The 12,895-nt window shown below is 35.3% G+C and overlaps 1 protein-coding gene across 1 annotated transcript in view; it reads right to left on the reverse strand.

Moving 5' to 3' along the window:
* Nucleotides 1–12,895, reverse strand: part of SOX6 (SRY-box transcription factor 6) — a 622,270-nt gene that overhangs the window by 16,086 nt on the left and 593,289 nt on the right. Inside the window, exon 16 of the mRNA XM_073808646.1 lies at nucleotides 624–857. Coding sequence (XP_073664747.1) covers nucleotides 624–857 — 234 coding nt within the window. The remainder of the gene's footprint in view (nucleotides 1–623; nucleotides 858–12,895) is intronic.

Genomic DNA, 12,895 nt, shown 5'->3' on the forward strand with positions numbered 1-12,895 from the left:
ACTCTGGCAAGTTACCACAAAATGGGCCTCTGCCCTGTGGTCTCTGTGTTCAACTCACTGCTATGAAATTTGAACTAGTCATATCTTATTAAAGTAAATGTAGTTTTATTTTACAAGTTTTAAAGTTATCATTAGAGGCACTGTTCTACACTCCATAAATTTCACACTATTTGGGGGCTCACCCCTAGCCCTTGGTGAGTTCTTTCAGAGGGACATATGAGCCCAAGAATTCTAAAGCAGAAAACCGTAGGGTCTATGAGTGTTCCCAGCGTTTCACAGCAACTTACGAATTTTAAAAGACTGAATTAAGAAAAGGAGATAAAGCTTGTCTCCATGATTCTTATTTTGCAGTGACCTCTCAGAGTTGTCCTATTAACACATACAATAGACAGTTTTGTCTCTAAAACAAGTGTTTAGTCAGTCCTGCCCTGGCACCTGGTGGATGTACTAACTCCTAAACCTAAAGGCTCCGGTGCAGGGTGGGAAATGCAGAGATGACGACAGTCTCCTAGGGCAGCTTGCTGAGCTCCACCTAACTTCCGCAAACCACAGTCTCCCTTAGGTGTCACATTAGGCCCCTTCTTTCCACTCGTTAGAAGATCAGCATCAGCGGCTGCACTCACCTAAGATTTTGCTAATGTTGGAGTTATGCATGTCAGGAAAGGCCTGAAGGATTTTCCTCCTCTCATCCTTGGCCCAAACCATGAATGCATTCATTGGTCGCTTGATGTGTGGCTCACTGCTGGCCCGGCCACGGGCATCCCTGTAGACTCGTGCTTCAGCCACAGTGGCACCTCCTGTTGGCCAACAATAATACTGCTGTAGTTTAGCTGCAGAGCCATTCATTGCTTTACTTCCTGTAATGTCAGGGCAGGAAGAACAAGATGGGTGCAAAGCATTATTATCTGGAGACTGTTAACATAGCTGGCCACCTGGTTCAGCTGTTTTCCCTGGGCCCTTCTCTTCTTTTTAAATGAACTCTTGGAAGCAGAAGACAGTTTTAGATGACAGTTCTACAGGCTCTTCTGAGGTAGGCCTCAAAGACACACTGGGCAGAATTAATTTTGCATGTTTTTATATACCTAGTACATTTTTACCACAATCAATTCCAGGTAACCTTTCCTGCGTGATTTCTCCCTTCAAAGCAGGCTCTTACCTATCATTTTAGCCTCATTTGCCAAACATTGTAGCCACTTCAAACTATCTCTTACCCCCAATAGCACTCTCTTTCACAATACTGTGCCTTGGCCAGTGCTCCCCTCACTGCCTGGAAGCCCCTTCTCCTACTTCTTCATGCTAAATCCCACTCATTCTTTAAGGCCTATTCAAATGTTGTGTGTTGCATGACTTAATTAGTAATTCAATGATAACTATTAACTGAGCAATTGCTATGAGTTAGGCTTTATGCCAGGTGCTAGGTATACAAAAGTGAATAAAACAGCACCTGCTTTTAAAGGAGCTCACAGTTCAGGGAGGAGACAGACCCCAAACAGACAATTGTAACAGAGTGTATGGTAAGTGCTCTAATATTGAAGTAAACAGGGCATCAAGAGGGTGCCAGCAGACGGGACAGTGAGCTAATGCCTCCTAGGAGAGGTGACATCTAAGCTGAGTCTTGGAGGATGAATAGGAATTAGCACGTGAATGGGGGCGGGTAGTAAAGACGATGGGAAGGGTAATTCAAGCCAAAGGAAGGGCATTTGCAATGATGTCTCCCAGGATGCATTCATTCCTCTTTCTTTTAATGTTACATGCTCCAAAGAAATTACTTGCTTATGTGGCTATCTCTCTCTAATATTTCCATTCCATCCCCAGGAATATGAGACCCCTAAAGTTAGTGTTTATGTTGCACTCATTTTTGTATCCCCAGGATTTTCCATGTAATAGATACTCAAATACTTATTAAGTAAAGGACTGTTCAGTTTTCAACTCATATGCAAAACTAGTAGACTAAAAGGCAGTCATTTCAAGGGTCCTGATATATTTTTCTGCTGTGTGAGCATAGTTCTTTAACATCCTCTATGAAACTAAGTCTAAATCCCTGATATTTTATAGTTTCCAAAGAAGTGACCATAGTAACCTACTAGATTGAAACCTTCTTGAGGATATGGCAGGAACTGGCTCTCCTTCACTGCTGTATCCCTAGGTTCCAATAAAGCACATGGCATCCAGAGTTTCAGTTAGTAAAATACATTCAGTTAATGAATGGTTGAATAAATGAATCAATGAATGAACATAGCTCTTGCTTGCTTTCATACCCCCTACCAGCATGATACACTGATGGGTGCTTTACAGGTGGCAACTACTATATATCTCCCTATAGATTGAGAACCCCTAGAGTTAAATGTAAGGTTGGACTGATGGCCTCAGCCAGGGCTTCTACTGCATAAACAGGAAAGCCTACTCCCAAAAGTTTAGAAGCAAAATATGCATTAAAACCTACATCTCTACATTTTGGAAAAAGTAAATCCTTTCAGCTCAGTGGAGTGATTATACAGGAACAACATGATCCAATCCATCTCTGCCCTTCTACTCTATTTCTAGCTACCTTGATGAAGTAGAAATTTGTTTGTGTCAGAGCTAGGAATAAATTAGAACATTAAAGTGCACTATTATTTGGCAAATATGGTCATCATTTATTGCAAACAAAAGACAGAATAAAAGGGCTGAACTGGCTAATACTGTCAATTCTTTTCTAAACATGAAGAAGGGCAGAGGGGCCCCTTTCTGAAGACCATGCAAAATAAAATATTTTATAAACAGCCTTTCTTTTAGGCTGACTAGACAGAATGATCCCTTACATGAAAAGTCTCAGATCCCAAGATGCATAACTAATATGCTACCTTTTCGCCACCATACCCACAGTACATTAATTTCATTTAAAATGCACTGACCATACAGGATAAATTGATTTCACTTTATATGGGTTTGACAGCCATGTTTATTGTGCAGTGAAATGTAGTGTAGCTTCCAGCTGACAATATCCATCAACACAGGGCAATATGCTGACTGCTGGGCCAGACGAAGGCATACATTACTCTGGAAGTGAAACACTCATTCAGATACGACAGTGTCTTCTCCTGAGGATCACCATAGTAATTTATGATGCCCTCAGTGCCATTACTTTACAACTGACATGAATTCAGCAATTTATATACTTGCATGCATACATATAAAAGGAGACAGGCTTGTGGAGACTGTCAGATGCAAAAACATTTCAATATTATTCTAAGTTAACTACTTTGCTACAGGTGATTAACATTTGAGATCTGCTTTTACTGTCATAGCTTGTCTTCACCTCTAGCAACGCCAAATAGCCAGCTTCCATTTATTTGTTCACTTACAAGATGTATTTCATTGTTAACAGGCAGTTTTAATCTCCTACAGACTGATCATCGTAGATTTTTAGACTCTGGTTTTAGTAGATCTTCTACTCCATACCAATTGATACTCCCAGACATGTCCAAACCTAACCCAATCTCTCTCCCTCTCATTCCATACTGTAGTCTTAACATATCCTTCCTACTCACTTCTACCTGACTAAATTCCACCCTCTCCAAGGTATAGAGTTCAGGTCCCACCCTACCAACTGTCCTACACTGACCTTGTCTGTCCTCCCATAGTACATATTATTTACATGACACTGACTGACACTGAATTAATTACACAGCAGATCTCTATTCTCACAAGAAATACACCCAGAAATTGAGAAATTCAAGCACAGTACATAGTATAAAAATGTGAATTAAGGGAAAATAGAAAACACCAGGGTGTATGCACATCTTGTTTTTCTTGTCTCCTTTTCTCTCTCCCAAGCAGAGTCAACTGCAAAATGAATGGGACATTCCAAGTTAAAACTAGAAATGTTGTATTAATGAACCAAGATTTAGGAAGAAGAAGAGACTTATCCGGAGAGATCAAAAGTTTTGAAGCTACTTTTAAATTGGATCTGATATATGATCAGAGTCAGAATTTTAAGAAAATATAAAGGGACCCTAACATCAAAAGAATATTTAGAAAGTGTCCCTTAACTTCCCAAAACTGCTTCATGAAACAAACTGGTGAGGGAATTATTGTTATAGCAATAAAAATACATATGCCTGTATATATGTGTATAAACTCAGAAATTTAAAAAGAGATTGTATTTTAGGAAATCCCTTTTAAACAGATAAGGAAAACGCTATATAATAATATAGAATTATTTTTAAAAGGTATGCTATTAATCTGAATATTTGAAGCCTAAAATTGACTTTCTGCTATAATTAACTTAAGAATCTACATATCAAATGTGACTTCATGCTGCTCATTTATTTTCAGAAATAACATCAAGTTAAAAAGGGGCGGTGGGGGGGAGGTAATTCATTCTAAAGTAGCCAATGCTCTGTGTCAGAATCCAGAGTTATCCTAGAGAATTGCTCATAATTCTAAGAGGCAGATTCTTTTACTTTTGATAGCAGAGGAATCATTTGTGAGTTCAATGTTCATAATATGTCTTCTCATGGAAAGCAGTTGGAAGAAGTCTAGACCTACAGCTATGTACTTGGAGACTACTGCTTTCCAGCTGGCCTAAGAGTCTTTAATTACCAGCAACACCATTCCTAAATAACGGAAGGTCAACAGTACCACACTAGGCAACAAGGGAAAGCACTGGTCCCCTTTACTCCAGGAATTCCTGCTCTCTCTATTTCCCTGAGTTTAATTCATCCTTCATCTCCCATATCACAGTCTGTATAAAGGCAAACTTTCAGTTAGATGAAAAAAGATAGTCTATGAGGAAAAAACAGAAACTGCCAAGGCAAAAACTTTCTTAGGGATCTGTGATTCAGACGATTGAAAGAGAATACAGAAAGCTGAGTTTTTCCAGGTGGGCTGGAAAGAAGGCCAGTTTAACCATCATAGCCTATGGCAATGGTCCTGAACTAATCCTAGAGAGGCCCCCTTTCTGGGTAAATGCCAAGGGTTATGTGAGTGAATGAGTAAGCGTTTTGTGTGGATTTGTGCATATATAAAGTTCTCCCTAAGGAGGAACTCTAGCAAATTCTATAATGTGCTTAGGAATCATTTATTTATGCATCAATTCAGCAAACACTTCTGACAAATTTCAGACGTACCCAGCATTGTGATGGAGTATACAGAGATAAATAACACATGTGACTTGTTTTTAAGGAATTTGGTCCAGTGTGGGAAACAGATGCATAAACAGAAAATTACAAAACAGTGTAAGTGCTAACATGGGTAATTTCAAGGTGCTAGGAAAGCAGAGAAGGGAAGCTATTAATGTTGTTGGAATGGACAGATATGAGTAACACGGAAGCTTCAGAGAGGAAGTACTGCTTGAGCAGTATCTTAAAGGAAGAGTAAGAACTTACCAGCAGGTATGAGTGTGAAAGCATTCTAGGTTGGAGAATGTGTGAATATAAAGGCACAGAGTTATAACAAAAGCACAGAGGGTTTTAGGGAATAAAAAGAATCTGGCTATGGCTTGAGTTTTTTTAAAAAAACAGGGGAATACCAAGAGATTAAATTCGGAAAGTAAGTAGGGGCAAGATTGCTAAGTACCTTGACTTCAAAGCCAAGAAGTCTTTAAGGTTTTTATTATAAAAAAGCAGGGTAGTGACAAGAACAAATGTGTTCTACAAGAGATCAAAATGGAAGCTAAATGAGAAATTACCACTGAATAGTCTCAATGATTACCAGTGAATTGGCAATAAAGAATACAGAAAAATAAGGTGAATAAATACCTCCTCACAGGCCCATTAAAACTTACATTTTGTCAGACAGAATGAATGTAATATAAGTAAAATATAGCACAAAAGATTGTCTTCTGGGATCCAGTTCTGGTAATGGCAGAATAACGTATATCAGACTAACTTTCAAGCAGATAATAATTATAACTGCTGGAAAAAATATGAAAAAAAAACCAGTTGAAGGTACTTGAGATCTACCAAAATTAAGAAGAAACTGGAGAGGATTCAATCTTAGAAAGGAAGAAATGTCACTGAGTAAACCCCCTGTTTTCATAGTTTTTCCATGAAGACACTCCCCAGTCTGAGTAGCATGGAGTGGCTAGAATGCAAACAGAAAGTCAGTCTTACTTGGCCTAATGTATCAGAAGAGACAGTTTGAGGCTTCTGAGTGCCTGACACCTGAACTTCACATGTATAGGGATGACATCAATGATTCTGGTGGAAACCAGGGCTGTATATCTGAAAACTCTGAGCAGAAATTTCAGCTGATGCCCACTGCAAGGGAAACAGAATTTGGATTTGAATCCTACAAAGTTAGAAAGTATTCATGAAAACTTCAGGCTTTCCACTGAAACCCCAGAGGGACCACTCTTTAGGAATAAAGACTGTATGCTAAGACTAAGGATTCATCTTAGGACTGAAGACAAAACTCAGTCACTACCTAACGGTGCAAAACTAAGCCTCCACAAGTTCAATGTGACCAGCAAGTATTTTAACTGCCTCCTAGCACAAAAATAAACATTCTTAACAGAGGAAGATAATAGAAGCCAGAGTCTCTACAATTTATAATCCACACTGTACAGTGTATAATAAAAAAAAACATTAGTTGTGCAAACAACCAGGAAAATGTGACCCAGAGACACCCCCCCCCCGAAAAAAAATATCAACAGAAAGAAACTGCAATGGCTCAAACAGTGTAATTAGCAAACAAGGACTTTAAAGTAGCCATTAAAAATATGTTCAAGGATATAAAGGAAAATAATATCATAATTAATGCATAAATGGGGGAACTCAGCAGAGAAATGAAACTATAAAATGAAACAGGGAAATTCTAGAACTGAAAGACGTATTTGAGATGAAAATACACTGAATGGACTTCATAGCATTTTCAAGTGCAGAATAAAGGGTCAGTGACCTTAAAAATACATCAAAAGAAATTAGCTAGTCTCAAAAACAGAAAGAAAAAAAGCTGAAAAAGTAGGCAGAGACTTTGCAATACGTAAAACGATATACTGTCCTAAGTGTAACTGGAGTTCTAGAAAGAGAGGAGAGAGAATCATGACTGAAAACTACTTGAAGAAACACGGGCTGAAAATTACCCGAATCTGGTGAGAAAAATCACCTTATAGGTTCAAGACATTTGGACAAATGCAGGCAGGATAAATACAAAGAAAACCATACCTAAACACTAGTCAAACTGCTGAAAACCAAAGACAAAGGGAAAATGCCAGAGAAAAAGGACACATAATATATACAATGAAACAATAATGCAAATTATGGCTGATTATTATTAGAAACAATGAAGACTGGAAGCCTATGGAATATCATTAGACTGCTAAAAGAAAAAAAATCAACGTAGTCTTATCCAATGAACATATGCTTCAAAAATGAATGTAAAATACACTTTCAGACAAAAGCTGAGAGAATGCATTACCTGCAGACCCAGACCAAAAGAGACATTCAAGGAAATTATTCAAGATGAAGAGAAATAACATCTGATGGAAACTTAGATATACAGGAAGAAAAGAAGAGCACTGAAAATGATAAATATGTGACTAAATTAAGAAATTTTTTTTCTTCTCTGGATTTCATAATAAACGGCTGATTGTTTAATGTTTTTAAAAGACAAGGGACTATTTAATACAAAATACAACATTGCATCGTGGGATTTATAATATATGAAGAGGTAAAACACATGAGAAAAATGGCCGGCACAAAGGACAAAGGTAGTAAATATTAAATGTTGCTTGAGTAGTAGTATAATTTTAACTGTAAGGATATTCAAATTAAGAATGAACAGTGAATCTAGAAAAAACAATTTTTAAAAAAATACAAAGAGGTATAGCTAAAACACCAGTAGAGTAATTCAAATGGAAGACTAAAAAGAGGATTCAGAAGGAAACAGTAAAAAGATCAGTGGTTGTAAAGGGGAGGGAGAGATGAATAGGCGAACACAGAGGATTTTGGGGGCAATGAAAATACTCTGTATACCATAATGATAGATACATGTTCTACATTTGTCCAAACCCAAAGAATGTACAATATCAAGAATGAACCCTAATATAAACGATGGATTTGGAGTGGTTATGATGTGTCAACATAGGTTCATCAGTTATAACAAGTGCACCACTCTGGTGGGATGTTGATGATGAAAGAGGCTATGCATGTGTGAAGGCAGGGAGTATATGGGAAATCTCTATCTTTCCCTCAGTTTTACTGTGAAACTTAAACTGCCCTAAAAAAAAAAAAGAAAAAAGTTTTCATAATAGTAGCTTAGAAAAAGGATTCAATGAAGCAAAAGGAAAAAAAGTAATAACAGAAAGCCAAAAACTGAGGGAACAAATAGAAAAATAGCAAATTGCAAGACTTAATCCCATCAAAATTAATAATTACATTAAATATAAATGAATTAAATAATCCAGTTAAAATTGGAGATTTTCAGAATGGATAAAGAGTAGAAATCAGTGAATAGGAAACAATTTACAAAGCCAAACACTGGTAATTTGAAAAGATCAATAAAATTGATAAACCCCTAGTGAGACTGATCTACAAAAAGGGAAAACAAAAATACCAATATTTGGATTGAAAGAGGGGATATCACTATAGATACTATTCACTTTAAAAGGATAGAAAGCAAATACTGTGAATAACTTAATTCCAATAAATTTGACAACTTAGATGAAAAGAACAAATTCCTTGAAGGACACAAACTGCTAAAATTCACTCAAGAATACATAAGAAGTCTGAATACTCCTATAGCTAATAAAGAAATTCAATTTATAGCCAACAACCTTCCCACAAAGGAAACTCCAATCTCAAATGGATTCACTGGTAAATTCTTCCAAACATTTAAGGAAAAACTAATAGTAGTCTTACACAAACTAAGAAAGTAGAGGAAGAAAGAATACTTCCCAAATTCATTTTATGAAGTAACATCAAACCCTGACAGAGATTTGAACATAAGTGCAAAAATTCTTAATAAAATATTAGCAAATTAAACCCAGTAATATGTAAAATGGATAATAAAACATGACCAAGTATGATTTATCTCAGGATAAATTAAGTTAAAATGTAATAGTAATTTAATATTTGAAATCAGGCAATGTAATTTAACAAAACAAAGGGGAAAAAACATGATCATCACAATAGATTCAGAAGATGGTTTTGACAAAATGCAATACCCATTCATGATAAAAACTCTCAGGAAACTAATAATAGATAGGAATTTCCTCAGTCTGATAAAGAACTTTTAAGGAAAACCTGTAGGATATCATACTTAATAGTGAACTACTGAATGCTTTCCTCCAAGATGAAGAGCAAGGCAAGGGATGTCCACTCTTACCACTATTAATCAACATTCTTCTGCAGGTAAAGAAATAAAAAGCAGGCAAAATGGAAAATAATAAGTAATGTTATGTGTATTCATAGATAATATAATTGTTTACAAAGAAAATCCTAAGAAATCTGCAAAATAATTACTAGAACTAAAAAGTAAATTTACCATTATTGCAATATACAATATAAAAATATAAAAATCAACTGTACTTCTATATACTAGCAGTGATTTAAAAAATAATTTCTTAAGTTTACATTCATAATAGCATCAGAAAATAAAATTCTTAGGAATAAATTTAACCAAAAAAGTGTGCAAGACCTCTACACTGAAAACAATATAACATTTGTGAGTTCAATAAAGTAAACCTAAATAAATGGAGGAATACACCATGTTCATGGATCTGAAGACTCAATATTGTTAAGATGTCAATTCTTTCCAAATTTATCTATAGATTCAACCCTTTCCTATTAAAATTGCAAAAGACTGTTTTTAGAAATTGATGAGATGATTTTTAAAACTATATGAAAAATAAAGCAGTAAAAACATCCAAAACAAACTTGAAGAAAGTTGGAGGATTCAAACTACCTGATTTCAAGACTTACAGTAAAAAATACCTTGTGACATTGTAAAAACTAGAGTAATAAAGACAGTGTGGGATTGTTAAAAGAATAAACAAATGTATTATATTAACGCATATATGTGGAATCTGAAAAAATTGGAATGCACGATCGTATTTACAAAGCAGAAATAGAGACACGGACATAGAGAAAAAACGTATGGATACCAAGGGGGAAGGGGGGGGAGTGGGATGAATTGGGAGATTGGGATTGACATATATACACTATCGATATATATATATATATATATATATATATACACACATATACACTATGTATAAAACAGATAACTAATGAGAACCTACTGCATAGCACAGGGAACTCTACTCAATACTCTGTGGTGACCTAAATGGGAAGGAAATCCAAAAAAGAGGGGATATATGTATACGTATAGCTGATTCACTTTGCTGTACAGTAGAAACTAACACAACATTGTAAAGCAACTATACGCCAATAAAAATTTTTAAAAAGGATAGACAAATAGATCAGTGGAACAGAATAAACAGTCTAGAATTAAATCTTGCTCACATATATGGTCAATTTTCAATAAAGACCTAAGCTGTTAAAAATGATCTTTTTTTTCAACAAACAGTGCTAGAAAAGTGGACAAATATGGGGAAAAAAGTAAACTTTGACCTCTTACCACACATTACACCCAACAGTTAATTGAGATGAATCATGATTTGAAACAAAAACAAAAATTATAAAAAAAAAAAATCGAAAAACAAAAATTATAACACTCCTCAAGGAATATCTTGGAGAATATTTTAGTGACCTTGTAGTAAGCAAAGATTCTTAGATATGGCAGATAAAGCACTAAATATACAAGAAAAATAATAAATTGAACTTTATCAAAATTAAGACTCCGCTTATCAAAAGTGATTATTAAGAAAATGAAATGTTAAGGCCCAGACTGGGGAAAAATACACGTCTGACAAGACTTGTATCAAGAATATATAAAGAACTTTTACCAAAAACAAAAAGTAAACAATCTAATTTAAAAATAGGCAAAAAGACTCATAAAAAAAACTTTACAGAAGAAGATACAGTTATGGCCATTGAGCACGTGAAAAGGTATTCCATGTCATTAGTCATCGGGAAAAGGCAATTAAAGCCACATACCATTTTGCACCCACTAGAATGGATTACAACACTAAATGTTGGCAAGGATATGGAGCAACTGGAACTCAAACATATTGATAGCAGAAGTGTAAAGTGGCATAACCATTTTGGAAAACAGCTTGGCAGTTTCTTTTAAAGTAAAATATACATTCATCGATGACCTGCAATTCCATTCCTAAATACTTACCCAAAACAAATGAGAACTTTTCAGAATATAATAGCACTTTTATTCAGAATAACCAAAGGCTGAAAATAACTGGAAAATGGACAAACTGTGGTATATACATACAATGGGATACTATCCACAATAAAACTACTTCAGTGCTTAGTTCAAAAAAGGTAAAAACAAAAGTACCAAAGTAAAACAGAAAACCAAACAAATGAATGTAAGTGATATTTTTCTGAAAGATTCTTTTCTCTGTAAACCTGAGTGTGTGGCATATTCAGGCCATTGTGAACTCAAAAAAAAAAAAAGAGTCATTTAGCAAAAACAATTATTAAAAGGGGAAAAAATGCTACAATTGGTTGCTTACTAATAAAAAGAGACAAATATAATATACACCATTGGGTCCTTGACAATCTCACTATTTTAGACTACTTTAGTCTATCAACAGAATAATTAATTTTCTCCTGTGGGATTTTGAAAGAGTTACATGACACATCTGAGTTAACAGAGAAAATGATCATGAGTGCATCAGAAACAAAAATGTAGAAGATAAAGGAATATTAGAAGCAGACATGAAAAATTAGGAAAGGAGGAAGTTATTAATATGACATAGGTTGGATTTTTTTCACCAAGTTTATTCCACCAAATGTATCTTAATATTGTAGAGGTCTAATTCACTATGTTGTAGGGATGGCTGACAGCTGTCCGTCTATGATTATGGAAGTTCTGCTAACTTTGCACTCCAACTTACTGCCAGAATGTGAACTTACTTTCATTATAAGAAGGCTACTTGAAATTCAAATTTGATTTCTTCTTGGAAAATAAAAGAGATGGATGATTTGGCTATCCTAGTGGTTTACTTGGCAGGAAAATACATTCCGTGGCTGAGCGAGAACCTTTATCATTAGAGAACTGATGTGTTCATCTTCAGAGAAGGAGGGATACCAGCAGTGGAAGAGTATGGTTTGAGCTCTGTGTCTTTTATAGAGGATTAGCTAGATAGGTTAGCAAAGAATGATTTACTGATGGGTGTCATGATTTAAAGACGGCAAATGCAAAATATGGATGCATAGTTCTTCTGAACTAGAGGTCGGTTCAGAAGAAAAATAAGGAACCAGAGGTACAGGAACAAAAGATGAATAACCTGTGGTACTTTGATTAAAGTGTTAATTCTTCATTTGACCAATGCAGGGGAAAGCCATAGGAAAATTTTCATTTCCCTATTTTCATTTTAAGCTTCTTTAATCCCTACCTACCTCAAATGCCCTACTTACCTCAAGTATTGAACTTACCTATACCAAGAAATTTACTGAATAAATTAGATAGATGGATGATAGATAGATAGATAGATAGAGATAAAGATATAAACATATGTAGTGTACACATAAAGAAAAAATTCCGCTGGACAATTTGGAAACAGACATTTCACTAATTAGAGTATCAAAGTAATTATTTTAAAGAACAGTTTATGTTTTTCACTAGTCTAGACCAGAGATCAGTTTCCAGAATAGAAACACCAAGTGTACTAAGGAATTTTACCTACAATAACATTTACAAAGTGCTTTCAGGAAATACATTATCTCAATCCTCCTTACAATCCTTTGAAATGGGTAAGAGGGTAAATATATTCACTTCACTTTATAGATGAGAAAACCAAGGCTCAGAGAAGGTGAGTTACCAGCCTCTG

The sequence above is a fragment of the Tursiops truncatus genome, chromosome 8, assembly GCF_011762595.2.
Source record: "Tursiops truncatus isolate mTurTru1 chromosome 8, mTurTru1.mat.Y, whole genome shotgun sequence".
Classification (NCBI taxonomy): Eukaryota; Metazoa; Chordata; class Mammalia; order Artiodactyla; family Delphinidae; genus Tursiops; species Tursiops truncatus.